Source organism: Phodopus roborovskii, unplaced genomic scaffold, assembly GCF_943737965.1.
Source record: "Phodopus roborovskii unplaced genomic scaffold, PHOROB, whole genome shotgun sequence".
Lineage (NCBI taxonomy): Eukaryota > Metazoa > Chordata > Mammalia > Rodentia > Cricetidae > Phodopus > Phodopus roborovskii.
In genome coordinates this window covers 14,148,983-14,173,573 of record NW_026126611.1, presented here as the reverse complement: position 1 = coordinate 14,173,573, position 24,591 = coordinate 14,148,983, and the positions used below count along the sequence as shown (strand labels likewise).

The 24,591-nt window shown below is 37.6% G+C and overlaps 1 protein-coding gene across 4 annotated transcripts in view; it reads left to right on the top strand.

Annotated features, from left to right (window-relative positions):
* Stxbp5 (syntaxin binding protein 5) overlaps window positions 1–24,591 on the top strand; it is a 104,262-nt gene that overhangs the window by 59,652 nt on the left and 20,019 nt on the right. For 2 of the 4 annotated variants that reach the window (XM_051206118.1, XM_051206117.1), the window contains exons 12-19: window positions 1,872–2,019; window positions 2,206–2,273; window positions 2,530–2,570; window positions 7,611–7,831; window positions 8,258–8,439; window positions 10,147–10,272; window positions 12,340–12,491; window positions 17,826–17,891. In XM_051206118.1, coding sequence (XP_051062075.1) covers window positions 1,872–2,019; window positions 2,206–2,273; window positions 2,530–2,570; window positions 7,611–7,831; window positions 8,258–8,439; window positions 10,147–10,272; window positions 12,340–12,491; window positions 17,826–17,891 — 1,004 coding nt within the window. Of the gene's footprint in view, window positions 1–1,871; window positions 2,020–2,205; window positions 2,274–2,529; window positions 2,571–7,610; window positions 7,832–8,257; window positions 8,440–10,146; window positions 10,273–12,339; window positions 12,492–17,825; window positions 17,892–22,585; window positions 22,646–22,748; window positions 22,797–24,591 lie in introns of all 4 variants that reach the window. The other 2 variants (XM_051206115.1, XM_051206116.1) reach the window with 2 other exon arrangements.

Genomic DNA, 24,591 nt, shown 5'->3' with positions numbered 1-24,591 from the left:
GGAGTGGTGCTGTTTGCCTGGTTATTTTTAAGACAATCCTGACTATATTTCAGCTTAGTTATCTGTTACTCGTAGCAATTATAAGTTTTTATTTTGTTTTTTGTTTTTTGTTTTTGTTTTTATTTTTTTGTTTTGTTTTGTTGTTTTTTGAGACAGGGTTTTTCTGTATTGCTTTGGAGCCTGTCCTGGAACTAGCTCTGTAGACCAGGCTGGCCTCGAACTCACAGAGATCCACAGAGATCTGCCTGCCTAACTCCCAAGTGTTGGGATGAAAGGTGTGTGCCACCAATGCCAGGGTGTAAGTTTTTTTTTTTTAATTTTGTTTCTAAAATAACAGACCATTTGAAAAATAATTCTGTATGAAGTCCTAGAAAATATGTTATTATGTATTTTTCTTCTGTTAGGTAAATTGTTTTAATAGTGAATTCGTGCATGTGGTCTGTATTGAGATAGGATTAAGTCAATAAATACTATTCAAATACTATTCTAGTCACATGGAATAGCTTTGCAGAATTGTCAGTTAAATATGTGAAATACTAGATCCATGGAGCTAAGGGAAAAATTATTCTGAAGAGAAGACAGCTAATTTTTATTACTACTCTTTTTTGTGTGTGTGGTTTTTCTTGTCTTTGGGGGTAAAGGTGGAGATGATTGGCCTCATTTTATAATCTATAAGGGTTCTTTCCTGATTTGCCACCTATTTTTTAGTATTATTAGCAGTAGGCAAATTAATAGATCTAATATATACTGGATGGCCATTTCGTCCTTTCTATGTGTCTCAGCTAGTGTCTAGGTTTTTCAAATATTTTTAAGTAACTGTCTCATCCTAAGTGGCATAATTATGTTTTTAGTCTTAAACATATTACTATGTGTTTAGATAGAATTTAATTTCATGATTTAAAGCATTTTTTTTGCTCATCTTGATAAATCAATTACATAGCTAGAAAACAAGGGAACCTCATGGCTCTCAACTGGATTGTGTCTGATTTCATATCTTAAAAACCATGAAAAGTAAAGTTGTAGTTTAGATTCTTACTGAACTGAAATGTCTTAGCTTTTCGCCGTTGTGATAAGCTTCCAGAGAGAACACTTTTCAGAAAGAAAGTATTCACTTATTTTTGCTCAGTGTTTGGAGGCTTTGGTGCATGGCTTGGGGCTTCCATTGGTGAGGGCAGCTCCTTACTTAACCTTTGCAGGAAGAAAGCCCTACAGCAGAGTTGTTAGTCTCACAACCTCCCAGCAGCCAGAAACAGGGAACTGTGTTGGAGCCACCGGGTCCCCCTTGTCCTTCCATTCCACCTGGTGGGCACGAGCCTCATGAGGTGGCACTAATCCTTCAGAGTGAGCCTTCCACCTTTAATTAGAGCTCTCTGGAAATGCCCTCAGATAGACGCCGAGACGTGCTCTACTGGCTGCTACTTTCTCCAGTTGTGTGTGTGATTAACCATCCCACAAAACAGCTTTCTCCATTTAATCCTGGGTGAGGTATCACACCGGTGGAGAAAAAAGAATCGGGATTTATGTTAGCTGTAGCAGCAAAAGGGTGAGGTATTTGATGACGTAATGCAGGTATCATCAGTGTCTCAGCCGTTTAAGTTCTGCTTCAGCCAGTTCCTAGCAGACAAATGAAGCCTTGGTTTTTGAGGAGAACCTGTCAGAAGTTAGGTGTGAGAAGCACACGAGACAAATACATATGTAGTCTGTGAATGGTGCTACCATCACCTTTCCGCTTAGTGGTGGTAAAAGCATCTTCTGTAATAAAACTCTTCAGTGCTTTACATATTTACGTAAAATAAATCAGTGTAATCTTCTAACATTTAAGGCGGTCTTCATGGTTGTCTTAATGTGTTTTCTTTTCCCTGTTGTTAAAGATACCCTATATTTGAGAATCCCTACCCTTTGAGTATACACGAGTCCCCAGTTACGTGCTGTGAATATTTTGCTGATTGTCCTGTGGACCTCATCCCTGCACTTTATTCTGTTGGAGCTAGACAGAAACGTCAAGGCTACAGCAAAAAGGTACCAAACCTAGGTTAACTGTAAATGTAACATACTATTATTTTAAATTTGGGGGAAATCATTTTTAGAATTAAATTATGTGTACTGTGTTCATGCCTACATAATATACCTATACTACATGTATACTACATATCTACTATGTAGAATATATATTCTCAAGTCGATTTCCTTTTTTTTTTTAAATAGGAATGGCCTATCAATGGAGGTAATTGGGGCTTGGGTGCTCAAAGTTACCCGGAAATAATTATTACAGGGTAAGTAAAAGTGTATTTTTTGCCAATTAAATGAGTATTAGCTAATATACTTGCTTGCAGCAGTTAGAATTTTAACTCATTTGGTAAGTAAAGCTTCTCTCTGTATTACAACATAATGAGAAGGTTATCAACAAGAACTTGTCTCGCGGTGATCTGTACCTTTGGCTCATCTTTGTGAAAGAGTTTGCCGACAGGTAAAATTATAACTCCTGTTTTTCCTTTTTCACCGTGTTTTCCTCTCTTTTGTTTGTCCTAGGCATGCTGATGGGTCAGTTAAGTTCTGGGATGCTTCTGCAAGTAAGCATTTTGAATATTTGAATATTTAGTCATGTTTCATTGCCATTGCCCTTATGCATGATGTGTTAAATAATTGTATGAACCACATAAGATTTGAAAGTACTAGATTATCAGCACGATACTGGTTTATCAAATGTGCAAGTTGAGAATTTTGAAGAATCCAGATATTTTAATGGTATTTGGAAGCCAAATAATAATTCTCAAGGGTTCCAGTCTTTTCAAATATCATCTTCAGAACTTCTTTTTAGAGGTCAAAAGTAGACATGAAAATAAATATATTTCAAATGGAAAATGCTTATGTCCAATTCTAAAGTACTATTGCAAAAGATTATGTTGCCCTTGTGAACAGACCTTGTGATTATACAGTAGCAAAAGAGGGAAGAAATACCCTTAGTGATTGCAGACCATTTATAGCAAGCATTTATGGAAATCCACTTAACTCAGGATAGCTGGTGTTTTATAGGAATGTTTGATAATACTGGTTGCCTTTTTGGAAAGTTTATATATAGGATGTCATTTTGGGGAATAAAATATGTTCTCCATATGTTCACAGCAAAGATTTTTCTCCAATTTCCTTTTGTAGTTTTTCTTCAGGCAATCTAAACCCTTTGTGATGGTGGAAATGTCTGAATATATAATAGACTGGAAAATAGATAGAGAAATGAAAGTATGCTTTAGGTAAATATAGGCTATTTTCCTTCCATAACATGGTGATTAACCATTATATTTGGGTTTTAAAGGTTTGATGAATTTTTTTATTTACAGATTTTTCAATATAATATTTTGATCATATTCTTTCCCCTTCCTCAACTCTGCCCAGATTATTCCCACCTCCCCACCCATCCAGCTTCATGTCTTCTGAAAAAAAAATTTAAAAAGTAATTAAATCAGAACAGAAACCAATAGAACAACAAAAAAAAAAATACCAAAATTCACACACACCCCCCCCCAAACACACACACAAAATGGAGTCTGTTTTGTATTGGTTGAATAATCCTACCCTGGAGTATGGTTGATATACCCAGTGACATTCTGCTGGAGAGTACTGGTTTTCTCTTTCCCAGCGTGTAGCAGTTGGAAATAACTTCTTGATGAGGGTTGGATTTTGCATCTACTTCCCCTTCTCCATGCTAGGACTTTGTCTGATTTGAACCTGTGCAGTCTTGTGCATGCTGTCACAGTCTCTGTGAGTCCATCTGTCCATCAGTGCTTTGAGCCTTGAGAGGAGGGATTTAATAAAGACATCCCCTTCAGGGCTGAGTGCCAAAGTCTTCCACTCTCTACACATTGTCTAGTCATGGAGCTCTTTGCTAGTTACCATCTATCACAAGAAGATGCTCCTCCAATCAGAGATGAGTGGTACACTGATCTATGGGTCAGTCCTTCTGAGTCACTTCATTCCTGTTTCCTTACCAGAATGATAGGGCCCATGTCCAGGATCTTGTGTGCTTCAACAAAATCCAGTATGTCATCAAGTAGGCCTTAGATCCAATTTTTAAAAAGAAATGGTTGATCAATTTCAAAGTATTTGTGCCACTGCTACGCCAGTTTCCTTAGCAAGGAGGTCACTGTTGTAGACCACAGAGTTTGTAGCTCAGTGACATTTCCTCTTCCTTGGGAATTTCTCCTCCTATCCTGGCCCCTTAATAGCTACCAACGTGGGAGTTGAGTTTTGTGCAGGGTGATAGATAATGACCTATTTTTATTCTTCACATGCAACTATCTACTTTGACCAGCACGGTTTGTTAAACATGCTGTCTTTTCTCCAGTGTGCATCTTTGGCTTCCTGTTAAAGCTCAGGTATCCATTGATATATGGACTTATATCTTGACATTTAATTCTCTTTGTTACTTTTCTCAAATTAGGACGATATTGGCTGTGGGCTTGCTGTAAATTGACTTTATTGTGTTGAGGTTTGTTCTTTCTATCCTGAATCTCTCCAGGACCTCTATCATGAAAGGTTGTACCACAGACCTTATCTCCATCTAATGAGATGATTGTGTTGTTTGTCTTTTAGTCTGTATATGTGGTGGATTACTTGTTAAATGATATTGAATCATCCTTGCATCTCTGGAATGAAGCCAGTTTGTTCATGGTGTTCTTGTATTCAGTTTCCAAGTATTTTATTGAATTTTTTGAATGTATTTTTATAAGGGCCATCCAATTGCTCTTTAATTGTCTTCTGTTGTTGGATCTCTGTATGGTTTTGGTATGAGAGTAATCATGGCTTTGTAAAACAAACTGGGAGGTATGCCTTCAGTTTCTGTTTGGTGGAATAATCAGAGGAGCCGTGGTATTAGTTCCTCTTTGACGGTCAGTAGAGCACTACACTGAATCCATCTGTCCCTGGGTTCTTTGTTTGATTGTTCATTTTTGTTTTGTTGTTGTTGAAAATCTTTTATTTCATTTTAATTTTAGTAGATCATATATATCTACAAATCCATCCATTTCTTTTAGGTTTTCTAGCTTAGGGGAGTACAGATTTTTAAATTATGTCCCTATGGTTCTCTAAATTTCCTCAGTAATGTCTCCATTTTGATATCGAATTTTCTTAATTCACATCTCCTCTCTGTGTCTTTTGATTAGTTTGACTGGCAATTTATTGATTCTTCTGAAAGAACCAAATCTTTGTTCCCTTGATTCTTTGTATTGGTTTTGTTTGTATCTGTTTCTTTGATTTCTCCCCTTAGTCATTTTTTTGCCATATGAGTACTATTTCTCTTTTTTTAAGAGCTTTTGAGTGTGTCATAAATAAGTTATTAATATGTGATTCCTTCAGGTTGCTGGTGTAGCACTTAGTGCTGTCCCAGTGTTAGGAACATGCTTCTTAGAACCTGTGACGTCATTCCCATAAGCTTGGGTGTGTTATGTTTTCACATTCATTGAATTATAAAGTGTTCCTAATTCCCTACTTGATTGCTTTCTTGGCCCAGTTTTCATTCCATAATAAATTGTTCAATTTCCCTGGGTTTGTATACTCCCTGCCATTCCTTTTGTTGTTACTGTGCAGCTGTAACTCACGGTATTCAAGTGGGCTGGAGGTGCTATTTCAGTTTTCCTGTATCTTTTAAGTCTCTCTTTGTGTCCTAATATGTGCTCAACTTTGGAGAAATGTCCATGGGTTGCTGAGAAGTATATGCTTTAGTGCTTGAACGGAAGCACTAAAGTTGAAGATGTCTGTTAGGTCCACTGGACTGACAACACTTATCTCCAGTGTTTCTCTGCTTAATTTTGTCTGGATGATCTGGGTATTGGCAGGAGTGAGATATTGAAGTCACCTGCTATCTCAGAGGGTCAGGATGTGATTGTATCTAGTGGTGTCTCTGAACTTATCTTTGCTGTATAAGTATTTAGAATTGCAGTATCTCTTAGTGGAATTCTCCTTTAATGCATATATAATGTGCTTCCCTATCTCTTCTGGTTTCTGTTTGTTTGTTTGTTTGTTTAAAATAGTATTTTGTCAGATGTTAAAATAGCCATCCCAGCTTGCTTTAAAGCCCATTATCTTGGAATACCTCTATCCTTTTATTCTAAGTTGATATTTGTCCCTGATGGTGAAATGTATTCCTTGAATGCATGAGAAAGATGGAACATGTTTTCTAATCCAGTCTTCCAGTCCGTGTCTTTTTATTGGGGAATTGAGACCACTAATATTGAGAATTATCAACGATGTGTCTATAAGTTCCTGTTATCAGTGTTTTTTTGGCCCTCTTTTGATGAACTATTCTAGGACTGTTTATTCCTTCTGTCCTCTTAGATACAGTTAACCTCTTCATGCTGAACGTTTTCTTGTAATGCCTTCTGTAGACCTAGATTGGTGAGCAGCAATTGCTTAAATTTGCTTTTATTGTGAAATGTTCTTTTCTTTCTCTATCAGTTGTGATTGATAGTTTTGGTGGGTGTGGTAGTCTAGTCTGGCATCTGTAGTCGTTCAGAATTTATACAAAGAATTTCCAGGCCTTTCTGGTTTTCAGTCTCCATTTGAGAGGCCAGGTGTTATTCCCACATGCCTACCTTAATGTTACTTAATCTTTTTCCCTTAGAGTTTTTAATATTATTTCTTTATTCTGTTTCTTTTGATTATTATGTGTTGTGAGGATTTTTTTTTTTTTTTTTCTGGCACTGTCTGTCTTGTATTCACTATGCTCCTTTAACTTGATCGTCATCTCTTCAGACTGGGTAACTTTTCTTCTGTGAGTTTGTTAAAAAATATTTTCTGTGCCTTTGACTTGCATTTCTTCTCCTATCACTATTCCAGTTATTTGTAGATTGGGTCTCTGCACAGTGTTCTAGGTTACCTGGATATCCTGTTCCTGACTTTTATTTATTTATTTATTTAACATTTTATTTAACTGAACTATCCAGTTCTTTGACCCTATCTTCAAGACCTGAATTCTCTATTGCATGGCTTCTAAGCTGTAGGTGAGGTTTTTTTGCTTGTTTGTCTTCCTCAGTTTGATTTCAGTTTGAGTTTTCTTTTAGTTTACCTATTTCTTTGTTAAATTCTATTTTCATGTCTTGAATTGTTTTCATTGTCTCATTCAATTGTTTGTTTATATTGTCAATCTTCCTTGGGGGCATTTATTCAGTTCCTCTTTAATGTTCTTGAACATTTTCATGATTGATATCTCAGCTAAATTGCTTTGCTGGGTTCCTGTTACAATAGTTTTACTGGCTTCTGAAGAAGGCATATCACCATGGTTGTTCATCTTTGTGATTTTTACACTGGATCTAGGTGTCTAGAGTCATGACTATTAAAGTATTTCATGATGTAGATGTCTGCTCTTATCTTCTGTTGGGTTCTTGTTCCAGCCTTTGCTTTCTGTTGCCCACTCTCCGTTCTAGCCAGGTGTGTCATCTGTGCGGTCCCTATATCCCAGTAAAGTATGGAGGCTGATGGTTGCTGATAGAGAGAGATTCATGGGTTGGCAAGGAGTCACAGAAGAATGGAGGCGGTCAAGGAATCGCCGAGTGGGGGGGGGGAGAGAAGAATTAAAGTTCTTGATTTTCAGCTAAAATTTGTAATTTACTTTCTTCTAGTAACTCTACAAGTACTGTATAAATTAAAAACATCTAAAGTGTTTGAAAAGTCAAGAAATAAAGATGACAGACCAAACACCGACATTGTAGATGAAGATCCATACGCCATTCAGATCATCTCCTGGTGCCCAGAGAGCAGGATGCTGTGTATCGCTGGAGTGTCGGCGCATGTCATCATTTACAGATTCAGCAAGCAGGAAGTGGTTACAGAAGTCATCCCGGTAATCCCTCTCAACTGCTTTCCTCGTCAGTTGTCTGATATTTTTAATTTAATATTTTAATAATTAGTACACAGGCTGCAATTGCCCTTGAATAAAAATTTGAAAGCATTTTAGTACTTATATCATGTTTTTGTAAAAAAAAAAAATAGCACTGTTACATATATTTTAATAGACTTTTAGAACCTGTAAGTATATTATGTCTTTTATTTAAGGAGTGACAAATCCTTCCATTCTAAAATCTTAATGCATATATGCATACATGTGTGAACTCCTACCCATACACTTTTTAAAAGTTGAGTCAAAACTTTTTCTTTTTTTAAGAAATACAGCCTTTTATTGTTACTCTTAAAAATAGTCTTTCTGATACATTATAATACTGGAGTTTTAATTATCAGGAACAGGTAAACAGCCATTCTCTCGTGACAGATGCTTGAAGTTCGACTGTTATATGAAATAAATGACGTGGAGACACCAGAGGGTGAGCAGCCGCCGCCACCTCTGTCCACCCCTGTGGGCAGCTCCAACCCTCAGCCTGCCCCTCCTCAGTCTCACCCATCCACCAGTAGCAGCTCGTCTGATGGGCTTCGAGACAACGTACCTTGTTTAAAGTAAGTTGCATGTTATCTCTCAATTTAGAAAAATAATAATTAGTATGCCTACCATACATTTGGCTGTGGTTGACTGGGCTTGTGTTTTTACGGTATAAGAAGAATGGTCATTTTATTGGGTTGCACCTAATTTTACCAAGGTTTAAAATGATGAGGTATGTCGGCTATGGGTCACCCTGTATGGCAAGCGTTTGTGCAGTCTAAGATACCCTCAGTTTAAAATGTAGTTACACATTCAAATGAGTTGCTTATTGTTTAAATATATTTATGTCACATGACATTTGCTGATACATGCGTGGCGGGTGTGATGTCTAAGTATTCCTCAGGAAGTCTCCTATTTCTATAAATTCCTTCCTCTCTACCCTACTAATATTATAGACTTAACCAATACAAGTGTAGCCCAAGTTATTCTTCATTTGTAAGGTTGGGTATTTAACACCCGTCTGCCCGGTGGTTCTGAATATACAGATCCATACCATCATCTCTGATTTACCAAATACTCCTCTGAAACTAACTCTTCGTTACTGAGGTGCCTGATGTATTTATTTAGTGACTTTGACCTGAGAGTCTATGTGACTTCTCCTCTCTCTCTCTCTCTCTTTTCTCCAATTTAAAGTATTATTTTTAATATTCTACTAATTTCTCTTTAACATTCCAATCCCAGGTCCCCCTCCCTCCTCTCTTCTCGCTCCCCCTACTGGCCCCCACCTCCCATCTGCTCCTCCATATCTCCTCTCCTTGTGTAACTCTCTCTAGCCTCTAGTTTATTCACTCACTCAGGGAACCAAATACCTCCTTTGTTCCAGAATATTGAAATTAGTCCAAGGTTTCTGCCTTCCTTACCCTGTGAGGTAGACCAGCAAGTAAAGGTACTTACCTTCCTGTCTCATGACCTATATGACTGAGAGGAAGGAGTGCCTCCTGCAAATTGTCCTGTGTGTGTGTGTGTGTGTGTGTGTGTGTGTGTGTGTGTGTGAGTGAGATGTACACTCAACAAAAATTAGTAAAAAAAAAAAAAGTAAGATTAATTTTGATTCATATCTTCCAAAAACTTATAAGCCATATCAAGTCTTACCTATAATGTTTTCTAAATCTACTATCAAAATAGTTATTTCATGTCAGAGCAATCAAAACAGCTTCCTAATTGGTTCACCTAGTCCATTGGATCTGGCATGTTTCCACAAATGCACCTCAAATGCAGGAAAGCACTTTGCTTCCTTCAATGTGGTAAAAAGTTTCCCACTAAAAGTCAGTTGTTTGTACTTTTCTTTGACTTCTATAGTGGTTTTGTGCTTGTTGCTTGTTTGGGTGGGGGGGTTTGGTGATTTTGAGGGGGTATTTTAAGACTTATTTTTCTTTCTTTCTGCTTTCTTCTTGTTGTATTTGCTCATTCTTTAACCACCTTCCCCTGCCCTCTGTTCCTCCTTCCTTTTTTTTTTTTTCCTCACCTGTTTCCTCTTGCCCGTCCTCCTTTCCTGCCTCCCCACGTTACATCCATAGTTTGCCAGTGCTTCCCTGCCTCTGTCACCCTGGCATGTGTTCACCTCTGCAACTGAGTTCAGTGCTTCTCGAACACCACACAATGCTCTGACGTCTACACTTTCAGAAATCTAACGTGGTCTCCTGTATACAGTTATTCTTGCAAGTGTGAAGAACAGTTAATTGGAACTGTGTTAAAATGCTAACATGTCTTCCTTTCTTTGTCAGAGTCAGAAGCTCACCACTGAAACAGTCTCCAGGTTATCAGACAGAGCTAGTTATTCAGTTGGTGTGGGTGGCTGGAGAACCTCCCCAGCAGATCACCAGCCTGGAACTCAACTCTTCCTACGGACTGTAAGCATGAGGCTTGTTGCCATTGTTTTGTTTATTGTTTCCCTCAGTCTCTTCTTAGTAGTCCCTATATAATTTTGCATTTAAGTATAAAAATACTTGGGCTTTATTGTATCATCATCTAAAATGTTGCTGTGTAACTATAATTTCAATATTTTTGCTTTATTTCAGACATGGTTTTGTTTTGAATAGTTCTTATAGGTATATACTGTGACTACTGATATAAAGTTTGGCCAGTGTTCATTGGAAATAGTCAGTATACCCTGTCAGTGTGTTCCTCCAGAAACAATGTTCTCATATTTCTCTTAAACTCTTAACATAAGATTTTATAAACAGATTCTGTAATTCTGAACTGTAACTCTATCATTTATTTTTCTGCTTCCAAAGTCAACTTGTACAAATTTCTAAGGGTGCAGCAGTAGTCTTAGAAAAATATTCATCTATACTCAGCTGTAGTTGCTCTCATGCCTTCAGTGTATAAAGCAGTTGTTATATTTTGTTTATTTTTAGAACCTCAGCATCACAGTAAGAACCTGCTGTGTACTGTCTATTACAGAAGTGTCTGTGCACAGCCCTGTCTTGTCCTCAGTAGTAGCTGTAGGGAGTCACCTGACCTTTTGTTCCTGCTAACAACTCACTATCAGTCCTCTGTCTCTGGGATTTGTACATCCAACTTAAGCAGGCTGTAAGCTGATAGGCCTCTCTGATATCTTTTATTGTCTGCCTTATAATGGAAGAGCAGAAGCTTCCACCTTCTAAATAAAAGAAAATCGGAGTTTCAAAAGGGATTAAAAATTAATTGATTAATTATAGGATTTATTGGGTGCATGGGGTTGTTTTGGCAGGGCAAAGTTTTGCCCTTTCTCTATTTTTAAATTTTGAATTAGTTGCCAATACTATATAATGAATAAATACATATATTACAAGTAATTTTCCCACCAGCCTGGTCCCAGAGCCACGCCAGCCCCAAATAACACACAGAGATGCTGTATTAGATATAAAGCTATTGGCCTGTTACTAGCGTTTCTTATTGGCTAGTTCTGTCTTAAATATTAACCCATTTCTATCAATCTAAGCATTTCCATGTGGTCTTATCTTATTGGAGAGAGGACCTGGAGTTCTGCTCTCTTCGTCCTATATGTTGAATCTCCTCCTCCCTCTCCCTGAATCCTCCTTCTCTCCTAGACCCGCCTATCTTGCTTTCCTATTGGACAACAGGGCTTTATTCATTAACCAATACAAGAAACATATTTACAGAATGACATCTCCCATCAACAATATTTAAAGCTTTAATTGAAGGATCTAACTTTCTGGCCCCTTTGTACATTCATACACAGTGTCAATCATTGTCTATACCTGAGGGGATGCTTTTCTCTTTGGGTTCATAATCTGCTTTGCTAATGTGACCCATCCTCTTTGACTATGAATGTAACTTCCCTGCACAGGCCAGCCACCAATATGCCTTCAGAGCCCTTAGATTAAGAATCATTTGTAAACAAGAGATGAGGCTGTGGCTCCTAAACTGCAATGAAGAAAGTGTTTTGAACGCCTCAAAGGGGGTCTCTCAAGACTTAGACTTTCCTTTTATTCTTGACAGAGGCATTCCCAGAACTCACTCCAACCTATCACTCTACTGTCCCAGGAGCAGAGCAGAAAAATAGACGTTACATTGCTGTGTGTGTGTGTGTGTGTGTGTGTGTGTGTGTGTGTGTGTGTGTGTCAGGGGGGTATGTATTGCTGATCAAGCTTCAGCTTCTGTGTCAAATATTCTTACAAGTGGTGCTAGTGCTTGATTAAATGATGTAGATAATATCTACAGGGATGTGAGTAATTCCTTGAGAAGGGATGTATACTCTGTATTCCCTTACCTGCACTCGTCTTTAGTTTCAGGTGACTGAGGTAAGTCCCCAGATCCTATAATTCCCCTCATGAGCTCACACACAAATAGTAAATAAAACAAATAGAAAAAGAATTTTCTGGAAGGTCCACCATCCTATTTCCTTCAGCGTTATAGTTGACATTTCTTTTAATAACTGTTTGTACTGAGATACATATGCTTCCCGCTACCAGGGTGGTTTTTGGCAACTGCAATGGCATCGCACTGGTTGACTACCTCCAGAAGGCAGTGCTGCTCAACCTTGGCACCATCGAACTGTATGGCTCAAACGATCCTTACCGGAGAGAACCCCGGTCGCCTCGGAAGTCGCGACAACCTTCAGGAGGTAAAAAGAAAAGAAAAAAAAAAGCCTTCTGAGCTTTAAATGCTGCAGGCGCTCACATACATGGGTCCCTTGGCTCACATACATGTGTTCTTGCACATGCATGTGTCCTTGTGTCTGTACACGCTCCAATTAAGCAAACAGCTTGTCTAATTTAAACTGAAATATAAACAACCGAAGACTAGCTGGAGATTGGAGTCTTGCTTTGGTTTTGTGTTGCCTTTATATTTTCTTTTGTTCTTAACCATCTAGGGTTGTATTTATTGTCCCAAGAGAACCAGTATCATACTTCCTCTAAGGCAAAGTACTGGGAACATGTACCCACTTATTACAGAACAGAAGTGCGTTTCACGGTTTTGTTGTTTGGTCCCTCTCAGCCAGTAATTGGAGTTGAACCATTTAATTCAAAGTGATTGTTCTTGTGTGGAAGTGGGCACAGAGATGACTGACAACCCTGATAATGACCATGCGCAGATAGCCTTGATTCAGCACAAGCTCAGGGTCAATAAAACATTAAAAAAAAAAAATCTTTGTAGCATTCTTTGATGTTTGCCAAGTATCTAGTGTTAATACTAAGTGTTTTAATGTGGGTACCTCTTAGAACATAGAACACACATATCTCTAGCTAGATATCCTGTACCTCTTGCCTGTATTTGACTGCATGATATACAGCAAATAACTTTGTATGTATGACATATGGGTATATTAATGAGACCTCCAGCAATAATTGACAGTGGGCTTAGTTTTCCTGTGGGCCCTCCCAGCTAAACCAAGGATTGAGGGAACCCTCTGTGGGGCTTGTTTCGCTCACCTGCCGAGTCCTGGCGAGCATTGGAACACTGTTTAGGGAACTGGTGAACTTTCTCCCCACGCCCACGGAATTAAAGTTCTCTTTAATTCAGGGTTGTTGGAGCCATGATGTCTTAACACCACAAATATATAGTACATACAATCACACATGCATGCATGCATACATACCCCCATACACACACACACACACACACACACACACACACACACACACACAACATTTTTAAAATTCAGGTTTAAGTTGCTCTCAGTACATTATTGACTAACGATAGCTACTACATTTGTAACACGTGAGGACATTAAATGACAAAAAAATAAAGGTAATATTAGGCCTTCCTATCATTTTGCTTAGTGGCTAGAATTTCCTTTTCAGAGTTTGTTTTGAGTCGTCTGTCTGTGCGTCTGATCATTTTATCATGTATTATCTTCAGCAGAGGCTCTGTTTCAACCATACCATTCTAGTGCCTGTCTCCTTTCTTTTTCCCTCCATCCTCATGACCTCACTAAGGTACGCTGGTTCTGATCTCTTGCATGTGCGGCCTTTCTAGCTTGTACCCTGAATCAGTGAAAAACCTCCGCTCCTCCTTCCTAAGTAAGTCACTTATGTCTTGACATTTATGTTCTGTGTAAGATGATTGTTTCGTTTTTCATTTTACTTAGCCACTAAAATACTTTATGTCAAAAGACTTTAGTTTACTCATTATGTAGGCTTACCTTACAACAATGTGCCCTAACCTACTTTCTTTATAAAGCAAAGAAAGAACTATTTATGAAAGAATATTAAAATATTTTCATGATCTTACATACTTGTAAAACTCTTAGGAGTCTTAAAATGAATTTCTTTTCCCCTTTATACTCTAGAAGATTTACATTAAATTGCTACTTAATTAAAAGTCCAAACTTATGTAAGGATAAAACAAGGTTTATTATATAGTTTTTTTCTTAAATTTTACTACATCCTGCTTTATTACACAGCAAATCTCATAATATCATCTATAATACTGTTTGCTTCATTTTATATTGAATAATTAGATGTCAGGCATATGACAACTACTTCAAGTTTTTATTGGTTAAAATGTTTACATTGTAATTGGGCTTCACTTTATCATTATTTAAGGTTTCTTAAATAAAAATTTAAGAAGTGTAGGCCTGGGGGGAGGGAGGGGGAGTTACGTCTGTGGTAGAACAGACTGCTTCATAGAAGGAGGGTTGGAAAGAAAGGCTGATTGTTTTTAAAGGTTTCCAGTAATATCTTGAGAAAATTTGTGCCTCTGATTCCAAAATATGACTTACTTATTTTTCATATGATATTAACTGGATACTAATTGGCATTAAAATCCTTTAATTGTATTGATGTAAAAAGAACGGTATTCTTCGCCAAGTGTTGGGGTGCATGCATACCCTAGAGTGTGGGGACCCAGAATAAGAGGTCCTCCTTAAGCTCAAGGCTGCCACGCAGCGCGCTGTCTTAGAGTTACAAGCAGGCTGGTGAGCTCCTCCTCCCAGCACTGTGGTTGCAGATGCTGTGGTTGGCACTTAGCCTTCTTGCCTGCTTCCTTCTTCTTGTCCCTCCCCTTTTCCTCCTCCTCCTTTTTCTTTCTTCCTCTCTCTCCTTCTTCTTCCTCCTCCTCCTTTTGCAGCATGTTTCTTGATCTGCAGCACAAGTACCATCGCACTATTCTTCAACTTTTTTAATAGGTCCATTTGAATGGGGAATTGTATTTCCTACCAACAGATACAGCCTATTTTGATTAGGACTCTAGGATCACTTATGAATTTGTTTGATAAGATAAAACGTTATTAGTTGAAGCTTGAAGATGTAAATTCTGTTATTGCATGGCAGCTGAATTATTACTTGAAATGTGGATTGAGGCTTCCTAAGGAAAACTGTCAGCAATCACAATGATACCTGAACCCATTTCAGACCCTCTGTGTATTATGTTTTTTTGGGGGGTTTTGGTTTGGTTTGGTTTGGTTTTTCTTTTTGTCTACATACATTCCTGTGACAATGTCTAATTAGAACAGGCACTGTAAGATTATCAACAGTAACTAATACTAAAATGGACAATTAGTATCTATGTATGAAAGCTCCATGTGTGTGCTCTCTCTCCTTCAAAATGCCTTAGTGCTGTGCATTTCCCTCCCCCCTCCCCCCTCCCCCTGTCCCCCGTGGTGATGTGGCATGGTTCTCAAAGCAGTTTATGGTTCTAGTAGGCACAGCAGCATCTGCACTCTTGGGAGGCACTTGACCATCAGTGCCACAACACGGAAGTGTGTAGTCAGAAGCAGAACTGGTCCTCCGTGACTAATAGACAGACAAGTGGGAATATATTAGGATAGAGTAGCGATGCCTCTGTGCACTACCCAGAAAGGTCCCTAACTTAAAATACAAGAATTATGTCTAGAATTTACCATTTAATATTTCAGACCGGGTTAACTGAGTATTGAAACCAAAGAAAATGAAACTGTAAGGTGTGTGTTACATAGTCAGGACTGCAAAAGGATGGCTGCCAGATGGCTTAGTGGGTGAAACACTTAACGCGTTGCCAAGCCTGATGGCCAGGGTTCAGTTCCCTGAACCTGAGCGTGGAACAAATGGACCGGTTCCCACAAGTTGTCCTCTAATCTTTATATGTGCACTGTGGCATGCACTCCCTCACACACGTACATACATGCATGCACACTGCATAAAGAGATGGGTCTAAAGGAGTTTGAAAGAATGTGTGTAAAAATGCACCTCCACCAGTAAGCTCGATATGTAGCAATTGTAAGTTTGCTGTTTGATGAATTAATAGCAAGCAGATCCCGACTGGTCTCATGACATACATGCTGTGACACCTGGCTTCTTCTGAAGCTTTAAGGCCAGTTTCTCAGCCAATGCAGACATCCCAATACGTGCCCCTCCTCTGTGTGTGTGTGTGTGTGTGTGTGTGTGTGTGTGTGCGCGCGCGCACGCACGTGCGTATACACACACACACACACACACACACACACAGTTTCTGTCCTGCTACATTTAGTGTGGGTTCCTTGCATGAAAATGGGTGGGAAAGGTTATTTACTTGAACAAGGTCAGTTTACCAGTTGCCAAACCAATGAGGAGTATGGTCCCCTCTGTCAACAACCATTAACTGTAACTCTGAGAAGAGTAATAGAGGCTCCTGAGTCCCCTTCCACACCTGTGATGGCGTAGTGATTGGCCCAGTCATGCAGGTTTTGTATAAGAAGCAACCACTGCTGTGGGTTCATGGCACAGCAGCCTTATCATGTTCAGAGGACAGCAGCTCATAGCACTCACTCCAGCCTTGAGCTCTGTATTCTCTCCGCCCACTGTTCTGCAGGGCTCCCTAAGCCTTGGAAGAGTTGGTGTAGACGCCCTCTGTAACACTGAGCACCCAAATCTCATATTCTCAACATTTTGATCAATTAGGAGTCTCTCCTTACCACTGCTAAAAGAAGTTTCTCAATCGAGGGAGAGAGCATGGATCTATGAGGACAAATAGAACCATTTAGAAGAATATCCTATCAGTTTAGCAAAACAACAGTTGATTACACACACATACACACAGACCAACACACACTTGCACACACCCACTCACAGGCACACACTAACACACACAGACACACAACATGTCCCATGGAGTTTTGATTACGTTTACAGTGTCAAGCATGAATTTTCTCCCGTGTGGTAGGCCTCAAATCCAATCACAAAGTGGTTGGTATGAATAACCCCATAACAGTATTGCTAGTGTGTCTTATCATGCCTGCTAAGTAAGCACTGTAGCTCAGAGGGTTTACAACTATGTGAGAGTCTTATCATTATCAATGTTACCATTAGTTTATGATATAATAGGTTTCCATGCAGCTTATTCAGGCAACCTTATTCTTTACCTCCTCATAAAATACTTTGCATTGCTTTTTATTATAATTTCAGCCCACTTATAGTATAGTTCATATACAATTTACATAATGCATATCCACCTTGAGATAAGTCTTTTTTAAGAGTTTATTTTTAATGTGATATTATAGTTTTTCAGAGGCATACTGTATAGGATAGGTAATGTGCAATATATAAATACTACAAATTTAAGAGTTAAAAATATTTTCAAAAGTATTTAAGTGATGGGTTCAAGGCATATTTAAGGAAAACCACTTAGAAATTTGAGTTGAGGACTCTTGTGATTGTGATATAAAAATTACCTAATTTAAGTGTTTCTTCACCCTTGGGAAAATCAAAGGGGCATGCCACTTGTCTCCACATATCCGGTGTTGCGCAGGTCTTGGGCTATGTCTGATATCCTTCAAGAATAACAGATCACTTCATTTAGAAATCCTGTTTCTAAATTTTCTTGTCCCATGACTACAGCCACATTATTTGGAAATAGTCTACCAGAATGTTCCATATCCAGCCTCATCATTGCCATGTCCATTAGTTTATCTTTTAGCGGTTACTAGAGAAATAGACCCTGTGGGCAGGAGGTAAATTTGTATAAATGGGTGTGGTCTCATGTGTTCTTACTTGCCTTTCAGCGGGCCTGTGTGATATTACTGAAGGGACTGTCGTCACAGAGGATCGCTGCAAATCTCCAACTTCTGGTAATCTGGTTTTTATTTCGTTAGCAATTATGGTTTAAAAAAAAAAAACAAAACTAAGATGGCTTATCAGTATGTCATTTTATAAGCAGTTATGACTACATATAAGAAACATGTCACCTGTCTTTCTTGAAGTCTTAACTTTTTAGTAAGAGAAAAGAAAAGTAGCGCATGCTGATAAAAATCGATAGCTTGTGTCTGCTCAGGCTTGTATGATTGCACACTCAGCTTTCTTAAAGTTAGCAGTGTTAAATGTATTTCCTATCACCACTGAATCCATCCATGCTCTAGTTACCCCACATCTATGCTTCTAGATACTCCTGGTAATGCTCAGTAGAATGGAGTATGATCATTGAAAAGTTGATTTTTTTTTTTTTACTTGAAAATTCAACTTTTTGGTAATTATAACAGATTTTTCCCCTTTTTTGGCTCAACGATAAGGGTCAAACCCAGGACCTTGTACATACTAGGCAAGCCCTTTGCCTCTAAGTGACACCTCCAGACCCAAAAGTTATTGAAGATTTTGATGTAGTCTGAAGATAAGGACTCTTAGGAAAATTGTAGCCTATTTACATTTGTTTTCTATTTCTAGTGTGTTTATGGACTTGTCAAAGCAACCCGTTTTTACTTTCAGGGTCTTTATATGACCCGTGTGTATATTAGTATTTCACAGCAATGTTAATTTTAGTACATTTGAGTATCCTAAGAAACGAAATCTTGAGTTTGTTATTGTACGAGATTGTAGCTTTGCTAGTCTTTAGTAAATTTAATTTAATTATTTTAATTAAATTTATCTTTTCTACCTAGGAATCTTCACTAGCTTTTCTTCTAGGAATTTTTTCTTGGTGCATAAGTAGTGCCGTGTTTAGATTTCTGTCTTTCACTTGCCATTCTACTGTGTTGGACAAAACTGTATGATGGCATATATTGTGAGGAGTATTTTTTTTTTTAATCACTGCCATGCTTCTGTTTCCATTTTATTGGCCCTAAATTGATAAAAAGTTTTTGTGTTCTCTTTTTATAATTGTTTTCTGACTTTACACAAATTGATCATTTTATTTTTCAAAGTTGAAGAGTGCCCTAGGGAGAGGGACCATGGGTAAAGGGCTTGCATTTGAGACGATGGGTGTTTGTTCCTCAGAGTCCACAGAGAAAAGCCAAGCACAGTGATGTGCTTTCGTAATCCCAGCCTTGGGGAAGTGAAGACAGTGGATCCCAGTGGCTTGCTGGCCTGGGTGGCAAGCTCCAAGACAAGAGCCTCTGCCTCCAAACAAGGTGGATGGCACATGAAAATGACACCTGGGATTGTCCTTTGACCTCCACGTGTATGCATGTGTGTGTGTGTGCGCGCACACACACACACACACACCAGCACACAGCACACACACACACCAGCACACACACACCAGCACACAGCACACACATGAACGGGCACTCACAAAGAATCTATCCACACAGGTATTTTGTTCTTTAAAACTGCTATTTCAGTTTGCCCATTAAACTTCTATAACATGGAGCCACAAAAGGCACAATGCTACGTACCCATCAGTAAGCTTGTGCATGACAGAAAGGAATTACTTTCCCTCGTGTAGGATTGATATCTTCCTAACTTTGGAGTAGAACTATAGTGCCTCATTTTTCCTTTTAAGTACAGTTTATTTATGTTCTTCCTACCTTCCCAAAAGACCAATCAATACAGATATCGATGTATTAAGGGCCTGATCACTGTGGGTATTTTGGACATGGAACATATCACACTTAAACTAATCATTTTTATAGTTGTATTCAGCCCAAATAAATTAACATCTTTTTTCACACTAGGCCAAACTTTAAAATGGCAGGTGCAGGAAGCATTTAATAGTCACACACAACTTTAGATAAATGCAAAAGGGTAGATAATTATAAATATTTAAATATAGAAAGTACATAAATTTGTGCTCTTAAATCCAACCCCAGAGATCCTCCAAGTAGAGAAAACCCAAACGTGGTTCAACATTTTAAAATATATTTTGCTTATTGGTTCATATGCAAATCAGTATGATTTTGACATTGATGAGATGCTACTTGTTTTTATTGTTTCTAACATTTCTATCAGCTTGAAGCGCAGAATTGAAGTTGTAACCCCAAGATCAGTGACAAGGCATGAATTTTTATCCTTACATATAAAACCTGCAATGTGTTTGGATTTGCCTTTGCTCATGCTCAGATGGTAGAAGTCTGAGGAGTCAAGTCTGTTCTTACACATCGAGAAAAAGCATTCTTCAAAGAGACCAAACTTCTCAGGCATCTAAAACACTCTGTGGATGGCAGTGTGCTGAGCTGCGCACACTGAAGTGAGCACTAGAATGTCCCCATCACAGCCCCTCTGGTCGCTGAACTTTTGCAGATTGGGTACAGTTTTCTGTTAGTTGCTAGTATTCTGTACTCTCATGACCTGATGATCTTAATATTTGTAATTGCTTTGCCCTCATCCATTGTTAATTCCTAATTGAGATTAAAGGAAAGATGTATTATCAGTTTTCTTACTAGCAAATTAAAATCTAACAATAAAAAAAGGATTAAATTAATTTGAGGTGACTCAAAAATCCACAGTTTTCTTTTTCTTAATTTATTTGCTTTTGGTGTTTTGAGACATTCTTGGCTAGGCTAGAACTCACTGTGTATACCAGTGGGCCCTGCTTCCTAAGTGCTGGGATTAAATGTGACCGCACCTAGCTTTTTTTTTTTTAAATTGTTTTCAATAGCATAAAAATAACAAAAGTACTTGCCTGAATTACTCACAATGAGATAGGATATAAATAAATAAAATAGTTAAATAGCACATAATAAATTATTAAACATTAGTTAATATTTTAAAAGTTAGTATTTGTAGAAGAGGAAAATATGTATAAAGGTGAATTGGAACTTAGAATGTGCCCCTCAGACGTACGAAGAAGAGATCGATATTTTGAAAGTAGAAGTGCCTGTGTGCTTTCTGTCAAATTCCATGCACTGACCAAAGCGTATGCATACAATGAAGAAACCTGAGGATCTTTTAAATCCTGCAACCAAAATAGCTGTCCAGGTAATTATTATAAATTCTCTTTTCAGAGAACATGTTTCAAAGCATGTTAAAGAGTTTACCTTTCAATTTATTTAAAAAAAACAAAAAAAACCCAAAAAACCCAGTGGTCTGTGACAAGCTGACGTCAGCACTGTGTGCTGGGTACATGATGAGCAAATGGAAGTGAGAAGTGCCTAAATTATTTCAGGGAGCTCTGACTGTTTCTCCTAGCACTTTAGAAATGATGCACTCTCTCTGTGATATCTGTCTATAATTATGTAATCATATAGAGTGCTATGATGATTTGGGGGATCTATTAGGCTGTTTCTAACTGAAGAGTCGCACACAGTCTGATATAAATAGTGACCTTCAGTGTTTATATGGTGACCTGAAGAAAATAAGTTGTAGATGGATGTTTGTAGTAACCTGGTAGATTTATTCAAGTAAACTTTGTGATTTGCCACGTGTTATCCTAGAAATTACAACAGGCAGTAGTAAGATATATTCAACTACATTGCCTGTTTATGCTTAGAAAATATCAAACATTTTTCTAATATTTATATAAGAAAATGCTAGCATGTTATTATTCTGATATGTGATTAACAAAAGCCATTGTTAATATACATTTACCATCAATTTATGCAGCCATTTGGTACCAGAGATGACAGCATTTTAAAATGTGAAGTTCCTATGGCTATTACACTCTTGTGTTGTATTTGTATAAAAAGCAGCTATCCCTGTTTCTGCTCTGAACTATTACTGTGGTCAGTGATAGCTTTGTGATGGTTCTAGCTGAGATTTGGGCAAATCTGGAGATGCTGTTGATAAGAACAGCATGGATTATTCAGACAGTAGTGTTTGCAAACTCTGTAGATGTGATTGGATTCTGCCCATGTTGGCAGGCTATTCTTGGTGAGAATGTCTCCCTAGCTGTAGTAAAGAAAGAGGACTTTCAGGGAAGTCAAGTTCAAGATTTTGAGTTTCTACCTACCTAATTCACTAAGGTTTATTATTTTTACTGGGGTTCTTTTAAGCATAAAAAGGAAATCTTTTTATTTACTCTCAGTTCTTTTTACATATTTTCTCCAAGCAGAAGACTTCGTTCATTTAGCTAATATGAACTAATGACATCTATATGAAATACACTTCATTGATCATAAGCGGGATGTAAAAATCAATTAGAATTTGTCTCAGTGAGGGAAGGTCATCTGTGTCTAAATTAAAAAATACTACATAACTAAATGGTAAATATTGTATCAGAAGTATATAAAGTATCATGAGAACTTAAAGGGGGAGTAATCTCTAGTTAGGAAGGTGGGGAATAATTTGATCTGTGAAATAAGTCGAGATGTACTTAATAGGTGTCTAAATGTTATATTTCCTTTATGTGTTCTTTGACTTATAAATAATATAAAACACAACAAGATTTTGCCCAGTTATTATGTATAATGGAACTATTAGGATAAATTTCTGTAGAGTAGGGTATGCTATACAAGACTGCATACTACTGAACTCAATACTGGGGTATTCTAGAATTGAGACCACCAAGTCCTGGTGGTCAGCAGGGTTTTAATATGTGATTGTTTGCTGTGCCATCTCTGTGTTTGTGACTGACCGTGTGCCCCTGTCCCTTCCATTGTCTTCATTTGTGTAGGCTCTTCATCACCACACAATTCAGACGATGAACAAACAGTGAATAATTTTATAGAAAAGGGTATAGTATCTTTATTTTAAAGTATCTTATTTTGTTTATGCTTAATTTATTTAGTTTGCTCTGAATAGATTTTTGACATTTCATATTAAAATATTATTTTCAGTGAAGACCAAAAGCAGAAAGTTTTCCAAGATGGTAGCCAGTGATCTAGGTAGGAAATAGAAGTTTTTATTTTGTTTCTGATTGTTGCTCTATGCAATGCTAACCCAACACCAGAAAATGATTGAGTGCATTGCATCTTGTGGATGTTAATTCGTTATTCTTTTGCTCAATAACAATCTTTGGGCTGTGTCTATTCTACATGCATTTGGGAAATAATTCTTAAAATCAGTTAAATTGGTTTGTGGCTCTTTCTCTGTACTTACCGTGTGAATTACTCTGTTAACTTTTACATTTGCTATGTTTTGAAATAAAACAGGGTTCAATTTATGCTCTAAATACCAAGCTTATGCTCTCAACTTTAACTGTGAGTCAGTTTTTCCTTTATAGCTTTACTTGTATTTTTTTCTGCCTCACTTCCATCTCTCTCATATTTTTAAAATCCCATATCAAGGAAATGATCTTCTAAAAGATGGCATTTTTCAGTCTGTAATCAATACCCGTATCAGGTTATGCACAAATGAAAATACTTACATTACTCTTTGTTTTGTGCATATTTTGTAATGAATGACTCGGTTTAAGATTCTCAAAGTTTAAAACCTAAAAAGAAATATATAACCAGACTTGGAAACATAATCAAATTAGAATTTTTTTTAGGGGGGGTCACAAAAATCTGAGAGTGCTCAAAAAATTTGAAAGTCTTGACAAAATAATATTCAAGAAAAATGCCTAGTTCACTTTTGACTTAACCATGCAACATTTATTATACAGTTAATACCTTTTTAAGTTTCCCTACATTTTTACCACATATTCTTTGTTTTTCTTTTCATATTTTTGGGGTGATTGTTTATATGTGCATACGCATGATCATATTATAGGGAAAACATTTGCGTGTACAAGTGTATGTGTGTGCACATACTGGCACACACAGGACGGCCTTCTACAGGTGCCATATACCTTCTTTTGTTGTTTCTTTTGTTTGACTTGGCTTTGCCAGAGAGTCTTTCCCTGGCCTGGAGCTCACCAAGTTCCTGATTTGACTGGCCGTCCATAAGCCCCAGGATCTCTTTCTGAGCTCTGGAACTACAAGTGCACACCATCATTCCCAGCCTTTTTTATATGGGTTCTGGGAATCAAACTCAGGTCCTGACACTTGCAAGGCAAGCACTTCTACCAACTGATCAGTATCACTGCCCCTATTACATATTCCTTTAATCTAGCTAAAGTAAATGAGTTTCTCCATAGCTGGAAAAGTTTTACTTTTCCTCATTTCATAACTTGTAATATGTCGTTGAATTTTTCAAAAATTACTACAGGAAAACATTTGTTTTCTTAGCATTGTAAATTGAACCCTGTTCAGTCATATTAATGGTGGATGACTCCTAGCCCTCTGGTCAATCTAAAATAAGGTGGTTTATTCTTGTGCAAAGGGCTTTTCATCAATTATTTACTCTTTATCATGGTTTCATGATTTTATTATCTGTTGGTAATAATAATTAAATCACTTTAATTATATACTAACTTCGCAACTAATTTCCTTTATAGCATATTGTACCCTGGTACATTCAGGTTCTGTTACCTCTGTAGACAGAAGCTCTGCTCTACAGAAATTTTACTAAGTAGTTTGCTAAGTTAAATTCCCTGACTTGAACAAGTTTGCAGATAGTTAAATTTGTTAATGTAGTTCCTGTCTGTCATTTTGTTCTATGGCAATATAGCTTTATTAATGTGTACCTTCCCCTTCTGTTCCAAGTAGATGTGTGCCTTGAAATATTTGTGTTCAATTATTTGAAAGTCTTTATGAACAAATTAGCTAGGCTAGACAACATGTTCATGTTTGAAAGGAT